Below are 21,663 nucleotides of genomic sequence, written 5' to 3' on the forward strand. Positions count from 1 at the left end.
TCTGAATGGGATGCAGGAGAAACCTAGAGTTGGGGTGAGGTGGGGTCTGGCAGGGCTGGAGAGGGGGCAGCAGAATTCAGGGAGACCACGAAGCGGGCAGAGGACAGGTCAGCCCTTCCACTGTGTGCAGCTGGACAACTTGGTTACATGGTGTCCTCTGCTCTCTGTCCTCAAATAGGTCCACCTCTGGGTCCCTCCCCTGGCCATGTGGCTCTGTACTTCCTGTTTGCAGTTCACAGCAAGCTCCCCTCCTGCCTTACCAGCCCACGCAGGCATCAGAGGACAGAGTAAAACAGACCTTAGCCCTGGGCCCCTGGAGAGGTGCAGGGCAGGGCAGTGCACAGCGACAGTCACGGAGCCACTGAAAGCTGCACGAAGGCAGAGGTGTGGCAGCCGAGGCGGGGTGAGGCGTGGTAATGCCGACCCCAGTTGCACCAACACGTTCTCACATGGCCTCCAATGCTCACAGCCTGGGGCTCCATCCCTGGAGCCAAGATGAGGCTCCGAGGTTCTGCCCAGTGCCCTCTGGGAAGGAGGCTTGGCTGGTGGTCACACCTTGTCCCACGGGTGATAGTGCACCCCACAAGGAGCAATAGTCCTGTGGACGCTACTCTGGGTCATTTTGCTGTTGCAGAGGGGGCAAACTTTGGAATCCCCGGACTGTGCTCAAATCCCAGCTCAGCCATGCACTCGCTGTGTGACTCTCAGCAAGTCACTCCAAATTTGAGACTGCCTCTCCGTCTGTGAGGTGGGTAGGAACGACCCGAAGGAGCATCTATTGTAAGGGAGGTGGGCAAGCTTCCAGTTTGGCGGGAAGTTTCAAATGCCTCACTGGATGTAGGGAAAGCATGAGGGTGGCCAGACCCCAGGGCGGCAGGCACAGCCACTCACCTCTGTGGCTGAGCTCGTCAGCTCCTCTGGGTCCACACCCCCTCCATGTGAATCTGCGCTTCCACTCAGGAGAGACTGTGTTAGATTAAAAACAGCCTTGGAATTCACCATGGCTACAAATTCCCACCCCCTCCATGCTTGCTCGGCCACCAAGAGGTGGCGTCTGTTTCCCCTCCCCTGAGTGCTCTGGCACGGTGACTGGAAAGAGATGCAGTGGAGGTGATGAAATGCAAGTTCCCAGCCTGGGCGGGAGAGGCTGCGTGCTCCTGTATCGTCATGAGACAGACACACCTGGACAGCCCACTGGTCCCAGGAGGATGAGAGGCACATGGAGCAGAGCCAACTGGGTAAAGCTGAGCCCAGCCAAACCCCCGACTCAGGAGGAAGCACCCCCTCTGCCGCATTTGGGGATGGCTTGTTACGCAGCAGCAGCTAACTGGCTGTGGAGCAGGAGATGCCAGGCTAAGCAGGGACAGTGAGGTGCTGGGCAACCTCATCATCAGGCACATAGGCTCTGTCCTTGGGATCTGGGTCCTGAGGCCTGGCCTCATGGAAACAATGTTATCACAGGAAAGTCACTACAAAGGAAAGGAACCCATCAGCCCCCTGAGAAGAGCAGGCCTGCTGTTTCTCCTGGACTGACCGAGAGCAGGGGAAATGCCATCGCTAGTGTTTATGGATTCACACGGCATCTCTCTCCAGTCCTTTCTGATGGCACAGAGCAGGGCAGGTGCACCACGAGCTGTTTGCTGGGAGGATTAATTAGATCCTCTCTGATGCCTGACACTTAGCAGATGCCCAGCTCAACAGGAAACTTCTTCCCATGTCTGAAGTGGCCATCTCCAGCCATAAGTTTTTCATTTTCTTTATGTTTTATCCTTTTTAATTTTTATTTTTTTGAGACATGGTCTCACTCTGTCCTCAGGCTGGAGTACAGTGGCACGATCTCCGCTCACTGCAACCTCCACCTCTTGAGTTCAAACAATTTTCCTGCCTTAGCCTCCCAAGTAGCTGGGACTACAGGTGCGCACCACCATGTCTGGCTAACTTTTGTATTTTTGGTACAGGCCTCCCAAAGTGCTGGGATTACAGGTGTGAGCCACTGCGCCAGGTCTTTTCTTTTTACAATATATTTTTTTTTTCCTCTGGCAATGTCTAATGAACCACATAAACTTTTTAGTAATACCTTTGCCTTCTCATTCTTAGGAAGCCTCCCCTCTCTTGACTCTAAGTGAAATCTGATGGATTCACAGCCAGATTCCACCAGGTGCACAAAGAAGAGCTGGTACCAATTCTACTGAAACTATTCCAAAAAATCAAGGAGTAGGGACTCCTCTTTAACTCATTCTGCAAAGCCAGCTTCACTCTGGTACCAAAACCTGGCAAAGACACAACAACAAAAAAGAAAACTACAGGCCAACATTCCTGAGGAACATACATGCAAGATGGATTCGAGATTTAAATGAAGACCCTAAACTATGAGAATCCTAGAGAAATCCTAGAAAATACCATTCTGGATATTGATCCTGGGAAAGAACTTGTGACTAAATCCTCAAGGGCAACTGCAACAAAGACAAAAATTGACAAGTGGGGCCTGATTAAACTAAAGAACTTTTGCACCACAAAACAAACTATCAACAGTGTAAACAGGCAACCTACAGAATGAGAGAAAATACGCACCCAGGGAAGGTCTAATATCCTTAACATATGAGAAGTTAAACAATTCAAAAGGCAAAAACCAAATAACCACTTTAAAATGTGGGCAGAAGACATGAACAGACACTTTTCAAAACAAGACATGCAAGCAGCCACCAAACATGAGAAAATGCTCAGCATCGCTGATCATCAGAGAAACGCAAATTAAAACCACAGCGAGGGACCGTCTCACACCAGTAAGAATGGCTGTTGCTGGTGAGGCTACAGAGAAAAGGGAATGCTTATACACTGTTGGTGGAACGTAAATTAGTTCAACCACTGTAGAAAGCAGTTTGGAGACTCCCCAGAGGATTTAAAACAGAGTTACCATTCAGCACAGCAATCCCATTACTGGGTATGTATCCCAAGGGAAAAAATAAACCCAAAAAAACCCACACATGTATGTTCATCACAGCACTAATCACAATAGCAAAGACATGGAATCAACCTAGGTGCCTATCAATGGTGGAATGGATAAAGAAAATGTGGCACATATACACCATAGAATACTATTCAGCCATACAAAGAAAAAGAATCATGTTCTTTGCAGCAACACAGATGCAGCTGGAGGCCATTATCCAAAGTGGATTACCGCAGGAACAGAAAATACCAAATGTTCTCACTTCTCAGTGGAATGCTGACCATTGCATACAGATGGACATCAAGATAGGAACAACAGACACTGGGGCCTACTAGAGCTGGGAGGAAGAGAGCGGACAGGGGCTGAAAACTACCTATCGGGTACTATCCCACTACCTGACAAGACCATTTGTACACCAAACATACCCATGTAACAAACCTACATGTGCACTCCCAGATCTAACATAAAAGTTGAAATTATAAATAAAATAAGAATAGAAATAAATGGAGTCTGCAGCATTGGTGGAAGGCAAGCAGTGGCTGTTTTCAGGTGCTCACACAGGCGGGTCTGCTGCTTGCTTGTGCCTGTGCTTTGAGAACTCACACAGCCTCAGCAGCCTCCAGTACAAGGTTCTTCCTCACATGGCAGGTCCTTTCTCCTGCTTTCTTCTTGCCCACAGACTTCTGGAAATGTTGCCTACATTTTTTTTTAATCCTGGGATGACCTCCCTGGCTTCTGGCCATTTGCTTGAACTCTGGCCTTCATGCATTGTGGACTCTCCTGTTCTAGGGCTGGCGTCAGACTTCCCATTCTTTCTGACCCTGTGTGGCACCATGCAGGTTTGCCTCAGATAGCTTACCTGGACTTGCTTCTGAGCCTCTGTGCTCTGATCCTTGGTCCGAATTGTTTTCAAGTTCTCCATTCCTCTGTCTCCTGAGCTCTGGTGGGAGGTTCACTGGGCTCCTGAGCTTGTTCTCACAGAAGTATGCACATTGCTTAGGGTGCTGTCCACAGATGGAGGCACAGCTGACACAACGCCTCAGGAGATGGTCATAGAACCTGTCTTGCTCCTTGCGGCAGCTGAGTAACCCTGGAAGACAGAAATGTGTGATACTCCTGGGTAACACAGACCAGCAGGAGCTCTAGGTTTGGCTACAAAGGACATCAAAGTTAAAAAAAACAACATGGTAAAATTCCAGAAAGCAATCCCAGAGTAAGCCAAGTACTTTTACAAGATACAAATGAAAGACTATGCATTGTCCTCTAAGTACTATTTTAGCTGCATTGCATTTTGATGTGTGCTATTTTTCCTCTAGTTCAAAATGTACTTATTTTTCATTATTACTTCTTCTTTGACGTATGGATTGTTTACAAGTGCATTTTTTAGTTTCCAAACATAGGAAGAATTTCAGTTATCATTTAAAATTGAGATCTAGATTACATTGTTACATAAGACCTTTACTTGCATTTTTCAAGGCTTATCAAGGAGAAATATATTTCAAATTAGCATAAGGAATGAAGGGGAAAAACCAGAATCCTCTTTGGCAAGTTGGAGGAGGGAGCTGGAAGGAAAGTAGAAAAGTTCACATGAATAATATTTCTTCTCTCTGAAGACTAAGTGAGAATTACAGCAGCTTATACAGGTGTCAGTGCCAAGGTGCAGAAGCCAAAGAAACTAAAGCCCAATCACACTTGCCTTAAGAGAGCACAGTGGACCCAACTTTGAAAGTGTAAAGAAATCTGTTTGGAACAATCAATTATCTAAAGCCTCGGAATATTTCTTAAAATTTTTTTTTTTTTTTTTTTTTTTTTAAAGGGAGTTTCATTCTTGTCACCTAGGCTGGAGTGCAGTGGTGTGATCTGGGCTCACTGCAACCTCTGCCTCCCAGGTTTAAGCAATTCTCCTGTCTCAGCCTCTTGAACAGCTGGGATTACAGGTGCCCACCATGAGACCCGGCTAATTTTTGTATTTTTATTAGAGGTGGGGTTTTGTCATGTTGGCCAGGGTGGTCGCAAACTTCTGACCTCAGGTGATCCATCTGCCATGGCCTTTCAAAGTGCTGGGATTACAGGCATGACTACTGTGCCTGGCCTAGCCTCAGAATATTTCTACATGAAAGTTTTTACATGAAAATGGCGTTTTCTTTGTCTTTAGAATAAGGTATTTATGTGAAAACGTGGCTCACACAGATATGTGAAGGACACATTTCACAGGCAGGATGGTGGATAAGAACCCAAATTTCAGAACCAAATTTCCGTTGGGGCCATCTCGGCTGTACCACTTGCAGACAGTGTGGTTTTAGCCTATCCATGACTCAGTTTCCTCACATCCAGTATATGGAAAATAACTGCACTGACTTCTTAGGGTTGTTGGCAGAGTTGCAGTGCCTGGCACATACTAAATGCTCACTTAATGGAAGGCTTGAGTAGAATATTCATTTGAGCCTCTTCACAAAGCAAATACACACCCATCCTTGTGCCTTTGACAGAGTAAAGGAAGGCCCTAAAAGATCACGGAACTGGGGACTTGGGGCGAACTCAGATGGCTCACATGGAGCCAGTGATCTCCCCTGCTCTGGCCCTGCCCTGGCCCATCCCCAGGGCTCCACTGAACAGCACAGAAACTGACACCTCCATTCTGTGTCACACAGGGTTGGCCCAGCAGTGGTGTCCTTGGGGCTTTCTGTGACCTCCTCCCCTGTTGGAGGTGGCGCTTTTGCAGGTGGTGCCTGAGCGCCCCAGACCAGGCCCTCCCTGCCTGACCTCACACCCTGCCCCGGCCCCACCCAGGACCTGGTCCTCTACTCTGCGTTTCCCACCTCTGCGCCTCTGCTCATGTTGCCCTCTCTTCTAGGCACCTTCCCCTCATCTGATTTCTGCATTCTGTGGCCTCTTAACAAACTGCCTCTGATGGCGCTTCCTCCAAGGACATCTCCCTGCTCCCCAGCCCATCAGCTAAAGGTGGCCTCTCCTGACTGTGGCCTTCTACCTTGACACACAGTCATTTCTCCCATTAGGTGACACTGTCCTTGAAGGGCACGCCAGATTCCTGTTTCCGTGGGGCTGGAGCACTCCATCTATGTGTGTGGGATGAATGAATGAATGTTCTAATTTGTTAATCGATAGTGGTTCAGGCCATGATTTAAGAGTCAGAGTCCTGGGTTCAAACCAAGATGCCACTGTGACATCTCCACTTCTCCATTGTGTGTTCTTGGGTAAGTTACTCGGCCTCTCTGAGTTCCCCTCAACAAGTATTCATGAAGGACTTACTATGTGTCAGGTACTCACCTGTTTTCAGTGTCTCAAACATGCCACATTCTTTCCTGCCCCAGGTCCTTTGCACATGCTATTCTCACTGCCTGGAATACATTCCCTCTATCATCTTTTCTCGGCTCCCTCCTACCTAATCTTCAGATCTCAGCCCAAATGTCAGAGATCTCCTCTGACCATCCAGTAGAAGTAGGTCCTCCCTTGTCACTGTCTGTTGTTTCTTTTGAAACTTTTTATTACAGAACTTATCACACATGTACATAAGGAGGACAGCACAGTGATGCCCTCTGCACTGGTCATCAGCTTCACAAATTGTTTAAATTCTGCCTTATACTTTTCTAAACATTTTTTGGGGGGCTTGTATATTTTAAAGCACAGCTGAGATGTCATATAATTTTTTTTTGAGACAGAGTCTCACGCTGTTGCCAGGCTGGAGTACAGTGGTGCGATCTCAGCTCACCGCAACCTCCGCCTCCCGAGTTCAAGTGATTCTCCTGCCTCAGCCTCCCGAGTAGCTGGGATCACAGGCATGCACTACCACACTCGGCTAATTTTGTATTTTTAGTAGAGACAGGGTTTTTCCATGTTGGTCAGGCTGATCTGGAACTCCCGACCTCAGGTAATTGTGTGAACCTCAGGAGGTTGTGTGACCAGAGCAGAAAGGTAGAGAGATAACAGATGGCACACTGTACACCTTCTCCTGTCACCCTTTCCTCAGCCACCTGACTATGGGGCCAGAGAGTGCTCTGCAGGGAAAGGACGGGGGTGATCCCACCGTCTCCTGGGCTCAGGCCCCAGAAATCACTGCAGAAGGCTGCACAGGTGCGCTGGCTCTGTCAGCTGCAAATGGCTTTGCAGGAAATGCAGGTGCCCAGCAAGGGATCCCAGTACTGCTCTTCAGGGCAGGATCTCATAGCCGGCCCTGTCCACAGGCCCTGTGGAGCTGAGATACCAGCAGTATGAGCACAGCTGATAGGCGGCCACAGCTTGGCCTCTTGCTCCTGATGAAAACCCAGACGGCCTCTCCTGCCCACAATCCCATAGACGTCCTTTCTGTCTCAGAAGCAGAGAGGGCAGACAAAGCTGGCTTCCAACCCCTACTGCACTTACTGGGGGCCTGGGGCAGCCGCCTCCCCTCTCCAGCCTCAGTTTCCCCATCTGCACATGGTTGTTTTCAGGCCCCCTGCTCTCTCACATCAGCAGTGCCCTGCTGGCCTGGCTCCCTGCCCTCTTTAACATGCCATGCCTCTCCCTGGCTCAGTCTTTGCACATGCTGTTCCCTTGCGTGACGTGCCCTTCTCCCCAGCGCCTCCCCCTCAGCTGCGTATTCCTTCTCAGCCGGAGACCTCTGTCTACATCTGATCTCTCAGGGAAGCGTTTCTGACTCGCCCCCTAGACTAGGACGCAGCCCTTTTTCCACACACTCGCACTGCCCTTCACTTGTCATCATGGTCACTTTCCTTCCACGTGTGTGGTGATTTGATGCTGGCTCCAGCACTAACTGTGAGCACCATCTGGCAGGGACGGTGCCTAATTTTTTTGTTCATTGCTGAGTCCTCAGAACCTAGATAGTACATAGGACACAGTAGGCGCTCATGAAATAAATGAATTTTTAAAAGCAGACCAAGTCAGGGTCTAGCGCACAGCAAGAACCAAGACATGTAAATTTCCTTCCGATTTTCATTCTTTCTTTTTTTTTTTTTACTGAAGTATAAAACGACCACAACAGTGTGTGTAAGGTGCACAAAAAACTGAAGAATACAGCTTGGTGGAATTTAATGTATGTATGCATCTGTGTCCTTACAGCCCACAATGAGATGTAGAAAGTTTCCTGTTCCCCTGAAGACTCCCTGGGGTTTCCTCCCACCCAATGCCCACTCCTAGAGGTGGCTACTGTTCTGTTGTTAGCCCCGTAGGTTAATATTGCCCCTTCTGGAACCTCCATGTCTGGTTTTGTCTCTCCACGTGGTGCCTGAGACTCATCCATGTGGGTGTTCTGTGTGTGTCTGGTTTTGTGTTACTGTGAGTTTTCCACTATGTGCATGCATTACTTCTGTTTTTCTGATTTCATGACCTTCGCTTCCACCAATAACTTCTCCTTAAAAATGTTTAAAAGCATTTTGCAAGGCATGTGTTTATTCTTTAATGAAAGCAAGCTGAGGGAAGACCAGAGGTGGCTGGGCACCATGGCCCACACCTGTAATCCCAGCACCTTGGGAGGTTGAGGTGGGAGGATTCCTTGAGGCCAGGAGTTCAAGACCAGCCTGAGAAACATAGTGAGCCCCTGTCTCTACAAAAAGATTTAAAAATTAGCTAGGTGCTATAGTCGCAGCTATTCAGAAGGCTGAGACAGGGAGATCACTTGAACCTGGGAGTTCAAGGCTGAGATGAGCTATGACCACATCACTGCATTCCAGCTTGGATAACAGAGTGAGATCCACTCTCTAAAAAAGAAAAAGAAAAAAGATCAGCGCCCCCCGTCCTGCCTCATTTAACACGACAGCTTAAACACAGGGGTTTATCATCCTTCCCTCCTGAAACCATGCTAAGCTAACAGTCAAGGGCAATTGTCTTCAGAGATAAAGGGAATGGCAGAGGTTTCTACAGCAGGGAACGCATGTATCTAACGTTCTGGGAGTTGGAAGGACTGGAGTGCCTGACTGCCTTTAAGGATCTCATCATCGATGCTTACAGGGGAAGGAAGTTGTTCTGAGTCACAGAACTCAAGGCAGTCTCCAGAATTGGAGGCACCGAGTCTCTCTGACAGCAGGGGCTGGGCGGGAGGCAGGAAGCTCTGAAAGGATTGGTTGGAAACTTACAAAAAGAGGGTGTGACCCCAGCACATCCCCATTCCAAGGCTGAGGCCAGCCACCCACTCAGGCGTGAGTGGGGTCTTCTTGGACATAGCTGACGGTAGAAACGTGGTCTTTCCTGGCAACATGGGAATTGTGAGAATCTTCTTCCTGGACACTCAGTCTCCCCTCTCATTATCCACCCCAGTTTCTATCTAAAGAGTGCAGCAACCAGGTTTTTAAAGATGCCTCCCTCCCTACCCTGCAACTGGCAGGAAATCAGAAGTCTCTGCTCTGGGAAAACAGACCCAAAGAAAAGAGCCAGAGGCACTGACAGCGGGAGAGTCTCTCAGGAAAATATCCAAGTTCCTGCCTGATCCCACTGGGGCAAAGCTTCTACATCAACCAGCCCATTTGATGGGCTCCAGGCAGCGGTCAGTGCCTGTCTGACTTCTGAACTAACAGCCAAAGATCACCTGATATGGGAGCACCGCCTCTAGCATGAAAGTAAACTCAAACCAAACAGAAGACAAACACCTGGAGCCTACGAAGACATACAGGAACCCGAAGAACATTTTACAACAGCAGCAGCAGCAGCAGCTGAGACCCCCAGAAATATGAGAGGATTGTGTATCTATGGAACAAAACGGTGGACTATTTGTAAAGGACATTCATAGGACAAATGAGAATAGTTAGAATTATAATTTATAGCCAGAATAAAAACATTAGTAGAAGGGCTGGAAGATGTAATCGAATAAATTGTCTGGAAAATAGGAGACAGAAAATATACAATTATGGAATCATTTCAGGAGCTCCGAAGGATGACTAATGATTTGAGGGACATTGGTTCCAGATTGGAAGAGTCAATCAAGCATCAGTGCAGTTCGGTCACAGAAACCAGGAAACATTATCATGCAGTTTCGGAGCACCAGTGATTATGAGCTGATTCTAAAACCTTCTTGAGAACAAGCAGGTTACCCATAAAACTCCGTTAGTTATGAAGTCAGGACATCTCGAAAGCAATCCTGGGATGTGAGGAGTGGCATGGAGGAAGGCAGTGGAGCAGCAAGCTCTGGGAATCTGTGCCTCCTGCTCAACAATCATGGAGCTGGCAGCCACTGCCTGAAGTCACTATTTGGGAGCTCTGGAGTTATCCAGAGGAGAGTTTGATGGTAAATTTTAGGAATTTCAGCCTATGACATGGCAGTGGCTACTATTCCACAGCAGTGCCACAGGCTGGAGCCAGGATGAGTAAGAAGGACCCTTGTCCTCCAGATACTGGGGCTGTGGGTTCTGATTGCTGACGGCTGCCTGTGACCACTGAGGGGTCAGCATAGATGACATTGTTTCAACCCCCAAGGGCTCAAGTGGCTTCCAGGGGATTTTAAGAGACAGTATCCTTCTCTGGCCTGGGAGCCAAGCACTTAAGGAAATCCTTGTCAGGTCACTGGTTGATTGCAGAGATAAAAGAACAGAAACATCAGTGACTACACGCAACAAGAAATACGTGCTGTGCAAAAAAATTAAAGTTGGGGGAAAAAATAAAGCTTAAAACTAAAACTTTGGAAAAGTCACAAACAGGTGGCTTCTGCCCTTAACAGGCAAGGTTCAGCATCCTTGAGGAGTGGTAAGGTTAGATTTCCAGTCACCACAATACAACCCCTCAAAATGTCCAGGTCTCAAAAACATCACAAAGCATACAAAGCAGCAGCAGCTTTGCCACATTTACAGGAAATACAGACTATGGCAGAAACCATTTCCAGGGAAGTCTACATATCGGAATTACTAGTCAAAGGTGTTAAATCAAGATTTATCTTAAATACGTTAATGAGCTTAAGGAAACCACAGACAAAGAACTGGATGAATCAGGAAAATGTTGTATGAAGACAACGAGCACGTGGTAAAGAGACAGAAGGGGTAGAAAAGGAACCAAACTTGGAAGCGACCAAAACGTCCTTCAGTGGGTAAATGTACAAATAAAGTGCGGTATACTCAAACAAGAGACTGTCATTCAATGCTGAAAAATGAGCTTTCAAGGCATGAAAAGACATGGAGTAGCCTTAAATGCATGCCACTAAGTGAGAGAAAGAAAAGCAAAACAGTCTTTGGTTGACTGCAGAGATAAAAGGAGTTGATAAAAGTGGATTTCAACTCCATGACATTCTGGAAAATTCAAAAACTATGGCGACAGTAAAATGATCGGTGATTCCCATGGGGTGGAGGATGGGAGGGATGCGTAGGTGGAGCACAGGATTTTTAAGGCAGTGAAGCCATTCTGTCATATACTCCAGTGGTGGCCACGTCTGTGTACATTTGTTCAAACCCAGGTACAATATGAGTGTGAACCCTAATGTAAACTTTAAATGGACTTTAAATGGTAACGATGTGTCAGTGCAGGTTCACTGATTGTAACAAATACACCATCTGGTTTAGGATGTTGTTAGTCAAGGAGGTTGTTGCAGAGGTGTGTGGACAGGGGCGTGTAGGAACTGTCTGTACTTCTGCTAAATTTTTCTGTGAGCCTAAGAATGGTCTAAAAGTAGTATCTCTCTCTCTCTCTCTCTCTCTCTCTCTCTCTCTCTCAAAGAACCATACAGAAGTTCTTGAATGGAAAAGTCCAAAAAGCGAAATACAAACCTTAACGGAAGGGGTTTACCAGCAAATTTAAACAAGCAGAAGAAGGGATGGATGAACTTAAAGACAAGACAATTAAAATAATTGTCCATGTCGCAAAAATGAAAAAAGATTGAGGAAAATTGAATAGAGCCAAATGTACTAACATTGCTCACAAAAGTCACAGAAGGAGAAGAGACTAAATGGAAGAAAAGGTATTTGAAGGAATAAGGGCTCCAAACTTCCCAAATCTGAGAAAACACGTGAATATACTCATTTGGGAATCTCAATACATTGGATTCAGGAAAACCTCAAAGAACTCACATCAACACACATTACAGAAAATCGAGAAAACCCAAAGACAGAAAGAATGGTGAAAGCAGCAAGAGAGAAGCAATTTCTCGTGCACAAAAGCGCCTCAATATGGTAACAGCTGATTTCTCCTAAGAAATGGTGGCAGACAGAAGGTAGTGGAATGATATATTCAAAATCCTAAAAGAAAAAAATAAACTGTCAACCAGGAATTGCAGATACTTTTAAATAACCTTTCAATAATGAGGGCAAACTTAAGACATTTCCAGGTAAACAAAATCTGAGGCGTGCATTATCAGCAGACTTGCCCTACAGGAAATGCCCAAGGGAGTCTTTCACGCTGACATGACTCTAGTCAGTACCTTGAAGCCATAGGAAAAATAAAAAACAATGGTAGAGATAACTAAGAAAGTAAATATAAAAGCCAGAATTATTTTACTTTCTTCGTGGTTTGGAACTCCTATTTTTTTCCTAAGTGATTTATTAGGCAATGAGTAAAACAGGGATTATAAACCTATGTTAGTGGTCAGAGTGTGCAAAGAGGCAACAAGTGACAATAACAATAGAAAGGAAAAGTCAGGGACATACAGGAACAAAGCTCTCATGTCCTACTGAAACTAAGCTGGTATTATTCAAACTAGGGTGTCATAAGTTTAAGGTATTAATTATAATCCCCAAGAAAATAACTAAAATTATGCAGAAAAAGAAAGGAAAGGGGACTCAAAGTGGCTCACTACAAAAAAAAATCAACAAAACACAAAACTGGAGTAACTGGAGAAAGAAAAAAACATATGACATACAGAAAACAAATATATAAATGGCTGAAGTAAATCTTTATCAAAAATCATATTAAATGTAAATGACCTAAGCTCTGCTAGTTAAAAAAAATTGGGAGACCGGATATAAAAACCCACAGGCTTCATGTATATTCTGCGTATAAGAGACTTGCTTTAGATAAAAAAATACAAAGAGCTTGAAAGCAAAAGGATGGAAAAAGGTATTTCATGCAAATAGTAACCAAAAGGGAGTTGGGGCAGCTGTATCATTGTCAGACAAAATAGACTTTAAATCACAAAAAGGTTACAAAAGACAAAGGCGGACAATATATATTAATAAAGGAGATACAGCATGAACATGTAACAATTATAACTGTACACACACCTGGGGCTGGGTGCGGTGGCTCACGCCTGTAATCCAAGCACTTTGGAGGCCAAGGCAGGTGGATCACCTGAGGTCGGGAGTTCAAGACCAGCCTGATCAACATGGTGAAACCCTGTCTTTAAAAAAAAAGAAAGAAAGAAAAAAAGAAAGAAAGAAAGAAAGAATTGTGGGCCAGGCGAGGAGGCTCACACCTGTAATCCCAGCACTTTGGGAGGCCGAGGCAGGTGGATCACGAGGTCAAGAGATTGAGACCATCCTGGTCAACATGGTGAAACCCCATCTCTACTAAAAATACAAAAAATTAGCTGGGCATGGTGGCACGTGCCTGTAATCCCAGCTACTCAGGAGGCTAAGGCAGGAGAATTGCCTGAACCCAGGAGGCGGAGGTTGCGGTGAGCCGAGATTGCGCCATTGCACTCCAGCCTGGGTAACAAGAGCGAAACTCCTTCTCAAAATAAATAAATAAAAAAAATAAAAAATAAAAAAATAAATGTATACACACCTAATGACAGGGCCCCAAAGGATATGAAAAGAATTGACAGAACTGACTGGCGAAATAGATAGTCTTACATGAATGTGAGGATATTTCAGTACCTCACTTTCAATAATAAGACGGAACAACCAGGCAGGTAAATAAGAAAATAGAGGACTTATGTAACAGACATGTAGACAACACTCAAGGCAACAATAGTGGAATACACATTCTTTTCAAGTGCACATGGAACTTTCTCCAGGATAGATTATCAGTCATAAAATAAGGCTAAAATTTTAAATATTTTAATTTTTAAAAATTAAAATTATTCAAAATTTCTTTTCTGATCATAATGCTATAAAACTACACATCAATAACAGAAGGGAAACTGGAAAATTCACAAACGTAGAAATTAAACAACACACTCCTTAACAACTTTGGTTGTTAAGAAGAAATGACAAGGGAAATTATAAAATATTTTGAGACAAATGAGGAAAATACAACATAACAAAAGTTATGAAATACAACAAAAGCAATGCAAAGAGGGAGATATATGTAAATGCATACACTGAAAAAGAAGAATCATACCTGATCATAACTAAATCATAACCTATTATACACCTTGAAGAAATAAAAATAGAAGAGCAAACCAAATCCAAAAATAACAGAAGGGAAGAAATAATGAAGACTAGAGCAGAGATCAATAACACAGAGAATGAAAAAATAATAGAGAAAATCACCAAAACCAAAAGCTGGCTGTTTGAAAAGATCAACAAAATTGACAAACCTTTAGGTGGACTGACCATGAAAAAGAGAGATGACTCGTATTACTAAAATCAGAAATGACATTGAGAACATTATTACTTATTTTACAGAAATAAAAAGGATTATAAAATAATACTATCAACAGTGGTACACCAATAAATTGGATAACCTAGGTAAAATGGACATATTCTTAGAAACACACAATCTACCAAAACTGACAAATGAAGAAATAGAAAATTTTAGTACTCCTATAACTTGTGAGGAGACAGAGTCAGTAATCAGAAGCCTATCAGTGACAAGCTGAGGACAAGACTGCTTTACTAGTGAATTCTACCAAAACATTTAAAAAAGAATGAACACTAATTCTTCTGAAACTCTTCCCAAAATCAAAGAGGAAGGAAAACTTCCTAACTCATTCATGAAGTCAGCATTACACTAATATCAAATCACAATAAGGATGTCACAAGGAAAGAAAATTACACACCAAGACGCCATATGTATACAAATTGAACCCAATGGCACCTTAAAGGTTTACTCACCATAACCAAGTGGGATTTATTTTCGGAGTGCAATGGTAGTTCAACAGACATTTTATCAACCAGTAAAATGTACCACACTAAATGAACGAATACTAAAACTAAATGATCATCTCAATTGATGCAGAAAAAGCACTTTACTAAATCCAACTTTTTTTTTTAAATGATAAAAACACTCAAGAAACTAGTTCCCTATCATGATAAAGGCCATATTTGAGAATCCCACGACTAACAATATTCTCAATGGTGAAAGTGAAATCTTTCCCCTAAGATCAGGAACAAGACCAGGATGCACATATTTGCCACTTCTCTTCCACATAGCACTGGGAGTACTAGCCAGAGCACTTAGGCAAGAAAAAGAAATAAAAGTATCCACAGTGGAAAGGAGAGCATAAGATTATCTCTGTTCACAGATAACATCTTATATGTAGAAATCTTATATGTAGAAAACACTAACAATTCCATTAAATGGGGAAAAGGACAGTCTCTTCAACAAATGATGCTGGGAAAACTGGATATTCACATGCAAAAGAATGAAGTTGAACCCTTACCGAACACCATAGGCAAAAACTCAAAATGGACCCAGGGCTAACACTATAATACTGTTAGAAGAAAAGATAGAGGGAAATCTTCATGTGCTAAATTTGGCAATGATACCTTAGACATGACACCAAAGGCATAGGCAATGAAAGGAAAAAATTAGATAAATAGGACTTCAACAAAATTTAAAACTTTTGTGCACCAAAGGACACTACTGAGAGACTGAAAAAACAACTCACAGAATGGGAGAAAATATATGCAAATCATATATCTGATAAGGGATTAATATCCAGAATATATAAAGAACCCCTAAAACTCAACAACAGAAAAACCAAACAACTCAAGTCAAAACTGAGCAAAAGGCTTGAATCAGCATTTCTTCAAGTAAAGCATTCGAGTGGTCAATAAGCACATGAAAAAATGCTCAGTCTCATCAGTCATTAGGGAAATGCAAATCAAAATGACAATGAGATATCATTTCACACCCATTAGGATGGTTATCATAAAAAATGGAAAATGACCAATGTTGGAGATGTGAAGAGCGGACGTGGAGACACTGCTCATGGGAATAGGTAACAGTGCGACAGCTGTGGAAAAGCCTGGCAGTTCCTCAAAAAGTCAAACATAAAACTGACACATGACCCAGTCATTCCACGCCTAAGTAAACATCCAGAAGAGCTGAAACACTGATGCAAACAGATACTTTTGCCTCAACACTCAGAGCAAAATACTCACAACAGCCAAAGGTGGAAACGGCCCAATTGTTTATCGCACATGAACGAATAAACAAAATGTGTTATAGGTACACAGCAGACGCTACGATGTTATTAAAATGCATGGAATACTTATACATGCTACAATGTGGATAAACTCTGAAGATACTAGGCTAAGTGAAATAAGACAGTCATATAGAGACGAATATTGTACAATTCTGCTTACATGAGAGAAGTAGAGGAGGCAAATTCATAGAGTTAGAGAGTAGAATAGAGGCTAGCCCAGGCAGGAGTTACTGATTAATGCATACAGAATTTCTGTCTGGGTCTACAAAAAGAGTTTTGGGTATAGATAGTTGTGGTTGTGCGTGTACATAATGCCACTTAATTGAACACAGCATAATGATTAAAATGGTAAAAGTTCCATTATATGTATCTTCCACCAGCAAAATGTGGAAGTAGAAAGCGGAAAGGAAGCAGAAAATGAAGGAGTGCCTTAAAGTTTATGATCGATAGAAAGTGATTTTCAGTCTAGAACATTGTTATCCATCAAGTATAAGGGAGAATAAAGACTTTCTCGGACATGAATGGCCTTGGAAGCTACTGGGGGACGTGTTCCATCGAATCTGGAAAGTGAACAAAGAAAACCAGGGCTGGTGAAGAACAGGGCTCCTCTCACAGCAGAGAAGGGAAGGTGGACGCTCCTGGCCCGACGGTGAAGGACGTCCCCAGTGACAGCTACTTGGAGGTCTAGACGGTACCCTACCCCAGCTAAGACGGAAGAGAGGGGAATGCCACCAGTGAAAACAGAAGCGTTGGATAAGTGAGAATGTCTGACTGACTGACAAGGTGGCTCTCTCTCAGAGCTGGAGATGAATTACGTGCATAGAAAACAGAGGAGTTCTCAACTCCAGGGAAACAAAAGATGTCACTAAGAAAAGAAAGGTAGGCTAGGTGTGGTGGTTCATGCCTGTAATCCAAGCACTTTGAGATACTGAGGCAGGTGGATCATTTGAGGTCAGGAGTTCGAGATCAGCCTGGCCAACATGGTGAAACACTGTCTTCACTGAAAATACAAAAATTAGCTGGGTGTGGTGGTGCATGCCTGTAATCTCAGCTACTTGAGAGGCTGAGACAGGAGAATTGCTTGAAACCAGGAGACAGAGGTTGCAGTGAGCCAGCATCTTGCCACTGCACTCTGGCTTGGGCCACAGCGTGATAGTCTGTCTCAAACAAACAAACAAACAAACAAAAAAAAAAAAAAAAAAAGAAAAGAAAAGAAAGGTAATCACAGGACATGTACAGCTCAGCTGTGGGGAATGTTTACGGTATCTTAAATAAGTGAGTCATCCGAATCCATGGGGTGGAGAGGTGGAATTATTCCTTCTGTAAAACAGTTTACTCACTGTGGGAGCCATGAGACCATTGTCACAGAACAAAGGCAAAACAGGCTTTCTAGGAGAGAGGAAGAAGACAGAATAGAACAAGGCTGCAGAGGAGTTGACATTCTGGGACAGAGCTGACAGCCAGCAGGTGTCTATCTTGACTCTGAGCACTCCTCCTTCACTGGGGTCCTGGGGAGGGGAGGCTGCGTGCATTCAGACAGTGACATCAGAGTTAAGCTCTCACCTTAGAAAGTGAGAAATCAATCCAGAGCATCTAAAATGGACAAGCCAAGGACCAGCAGGGGGAATGGATCAGGTTACGAGCCTCTTTGGAGAAGACCTGGGGAAAGCCACAGGGCAGCCCTGCTTGGGAACCCTGGACTGCGTGCGTCACAGGGCCGGTGCACCTCTCTGTGCAACTCTGGGCACGACTTCCCCTCTTCGAGACCCAGCGTCCTCCCCGGTAAACGAGGAAGCTGTTGCTTACGCGCAGGGTCACTGAGAGCAGCCTACGCATGGCAGGTGCCTAGCGTGGTACTGAGCACATTAGTAAAGGCTTAACACCCTGAGCTGCTGCCGTGATTAATACTGGCACTTCCTGCGATACAGAGTGCTGTGCTGGACAAGGCCTACACCTGAATGGAGAAAAAAAATTTTTTAGGAGCCAATTCCTGTTGTCTTGAGCCAACTCTATCTTTTCCTCCTTGGTGAGGAGGGGTCTTTTCAGGAGTAAAGGAGCAGGGCTGCGGGGAGAGGTCAACTTCTCATTCTTGCCCTTTGCAGTCACACCAAGGAAACCTGCAGATGTGGCTGGAAGAGGAGGAACAGTAGCTTGGTAATAGGAAGAATTTCTCATTCAATCCTTCAAGCAAACACTGAGTGCAAACTTGGGCTGGGCACTGATCTGAGCTCACCAGTGGGGTGAGGGCAGGAGAAGATTCCAGTGTGTAGAGACAGGGGTGTGTCCAGATGAGGCTGCCCCTGACACCTGAGGGACGTGCATGGGAATGGAATGTGACCTTACAACCTGGCTTCTGCTAATCAGGAAGGAGGAGGAGGAGGAACTGGAGGAGGAAAAGAAGGATGCGGAGGAGGAGGAGGCAGAAGAGGAGAAGAAGGGTAAAAGAGGAAGACAGATGAGGAAGACAGGAAAGAGAAGGGAGGAGAAAGGAGGAGGAGGAGGAGGGAAAGATGGCTTCTGGTTTCTGTGAGCCGTGTATGCTTTTTCCCCAGGCTATTTTGGAATACTGAAAATGGTTCTAATACCTCCCTGCCTGCTCCCACTTCCACTCAGAATGAAACTTCAGAGATTTTCAGGGCTGAGAGTCAACCAAACCCATCTGGTTCTTTTTTTTTTTTTTTTTTTTTTTTCTAGATGGAGTCTCTCTTTGTCACCCAGGCTGGAGTGCAGTGGTGCGATCTTGACTCACTGCAACCTCTGCCTCCCAGGTTCAAGCGATTCTCCTGCCTCAGCCTCCCAAGTAGCTGTGACTACAGGTGTGGGCCACCACACCAGGCTAATTTTTGTGTTTTTACTAGAGACAGGGTTTGGCCATGTTGGCCAGGCTGGTCTCAAACTCCTGACCTCATGTGATCTGCCCACCTTGGCCTCCCAAAGTGCTGGGATTACAGATGTCAGCCACCGCGCCCAGCCTCCCATGCTGGTGCTAAAGGAAGAAGAACTTAGTTAGGTCCTGGGAGAACTGGTCAAGTTACCTTCTCAGTTTTTGTTTGTGAAATACCCATCATAATTTTTACCCGCTGTCAGCTCATGTTGAAAATAGATTCACCATGCTTCAGTGACCCGAGTGTGCAGGAGTGAAGTGCCCATGGTGGGGAAAGCATGGCTGAGTCATCTTGGGAAGGACTTGGGCTGTGCACAACCTCAGTTTTCCAGACCTGTAAAATGGGGATTCTAGACGTTCTTTTGTAGATCTTCTCAAGGGTATGTACACGACAAGCATGTAACGGCCCAAGACATGGCTGCTGCTACTGGTGGTTATTATTGTGATATAAATAGTATGAAATATAATGGGCTAATAGTTATTTTATAATAATATAAAATAATTTTAACATTAGTGATAATTAAATTTCCTTTTGTAGAGACAGGGTCTTGCTCTGTCTCTACAAAATTACAGTGGTGCAATCATAGCTCAGTGCAGCCTTGAATTCCCGGGTTCAAGCGATTCTCCCCACTCAGCCTCCCAAATAACTAAGACAACAGGTCGAAGCCCCTGTGCCCAGCCAATGATAATCATTAATAGTGATAGTAGCATAAAATTAGTGCTCTGCAGGGGTTGGGGGGAACTACCCTCAGAACCTGAACTCCTAGTACCCACTGTCTGGTGACATTTCTTGTTGGTAATGTGACATTTCAGGGTGTAGCCATTCTGCCTCCTCCTACTGTCTCATTCATCTCTGCATCCAGTGCCTTCCATAATAGCAGGCACACAGCAGGTGCTGAATAAATGCTTTTCAGTGACTGGATTCCTTGTATATAGTTGTCCTCAGTAAAGACTCGTGAAAGGAAAAGCAAGCCGCATTCTTGCACTGTGCTGATGGACAGTTAGACAGGGATCATATTGAGTTTCATGAGCAGCTCCTTCCCTGCCTGCATTTCCATCCAGGGAGGACGCAGGGAGAGGTGCCCTGGTGAGGAAAGGGGAAAGTCCTGGCTCTTGCTCTCAACACTGGAGAAAGGATTCTTGGCACAAAGTGACTGGGCCAGAAATGAGCATGGGAAGCAATTTCCCTCAGATCAAAAAGCAACCCAATAACATACTTAAATGTGAAAGAAATGAAAATACGTACATTTAATAGAGAAGAAACCATTTGATAATTTTTACATCATCAAAGTGTGAAAGGCCTTTCTAACTATGACCCAAAATCCATAAAAGAAAAGATGCATAACATAGAATCCACAAAACAACAAGCAAACAAATAAAAGTTTTTTTGTGGCTGGACGTGGTGGCACATGCCTGTAATCCCAGCACTTTAAGAGGCTGAGGCAGGTGGATCGCCTGAGGTCAGGAGTTCGAGACTAGCCTAACCAATATGGTGAAATCTCATCTCTACTAAACATACAAAAATCAGCCTGACATCCTGGCGTGTGCCTGTAGTCCCAGCTACTCAGGAGGCTGAGGCAGGAGAATCGCTTGAACCTGGGATGGGGAAGTTGCAGTGAGCTGAGATAGCACCACTGCACTCCAGCCTAGGCAGCAGATAGAGACTATGTCTCAAAAAAAAAAAAAAACAAAAAAAAAAAACAAAAAAAAAACCAAGAACAACAATAAAAAAAAAAAACCCAAAACTTCTTTAGGACAACAAATATCCAAGTCCAAAGGCATACGAAAAACAGGCACGAAAACTTTGCAACTCCCATCTAAAGAATAAACAGAAAAATAAACGGGCAAAGGGCAGGAATAGACACAGTTCACAGACAGGGAAATACAACATAAGGATGCTTGATCTCATTCAAAAGAGACAGGCACATTCAAACTACACTGATACCATCTTCACCCTGAGATTGTTAAAACTCCAGAACTTTAATAATACCTTCTATTGGCAGAGCCGTGTGGCATTCTTATTCATTATGGAAGGAGAGCAAATAGAAATAACCCCTGTGCAGGGTAATTTGGCAACATTTGTCAAAATTACCAATAGATTTACCCACTGACCCAGTGATTAAACTTTGAAATGTATCCTGAAGTGTGAAATGATAAATTTATTGCAGCAACATTTTAAAAAATTTTCTTTTTTCCTTCTTTCTTTCCTTTTTTTTTTTTTTTTGAGATGGAGTCTCTCTCTGTTGCCCAGGCTGGAGTGCAGTGGTACAATATCGGCTCACTGGAACTGCTGCCACTTGGGTTGAAGCGATTCTCCTGCATCAGGCTCCTGAGTAGCTGGGATTACAGGCACCTGCCATCATGCCTGACTAATTTTTGTATTTTTAGTAGAGAAGGGGTTTCACCGAGCTGGCCAGGCTGGTCTTGAACTCCTGACCTCAGGTGATCTGCCTGTCTCAGCCTCCCAATGTGCTGGGATTACAGGCATGAGCCACTGTGCCTGGCCAATTGCAGAAACATTTGTAATAGCAGAATAAAAGTAACCCAACAACCATCAGCAGGGAATTGACTAAGTTACAGTACATTTATATA

At 44.5% G+C, this 21,663-nt stretch overlaps 1 protein-coding gene across 1 annotated transcript in view; it reads right to left on the reverse strand.

Annotated features, from left to right (window-relative positions):
* TNFRSF13B (TNF receptor superfamily member 13B) overlaps positions 1-21,663 on the reverse strand; it is a 55,916-nt gene that overhangs the window by 27,685 nt on the left and 6,568 nt on the right. The window contains exon 2 of the mRNA XM_003929313.3: positions 3,807-4,037. Within this exon, the coding sequence (XP_003929362.2) occupies positions 3,807-4,037 (231 nt within the window). The remainder of the gene's footprint in view (positions 1-3,806; positions 4,038-21,663) is intronic.

This window comes from Saimiri boliviensis, chromosome 17 (genome assembly GCF_048565385.1).
Source record: "Saimiri boliviensis isolate mSaiBol1 chromosome 17, mSaiBol1.pri, whole genome shotgun sequence".
NCBI lineage: Eukaryota > Metazoa > Chordata > Mammalia > Primates > Cebidae > Saimiri > Saimiri boliviensis.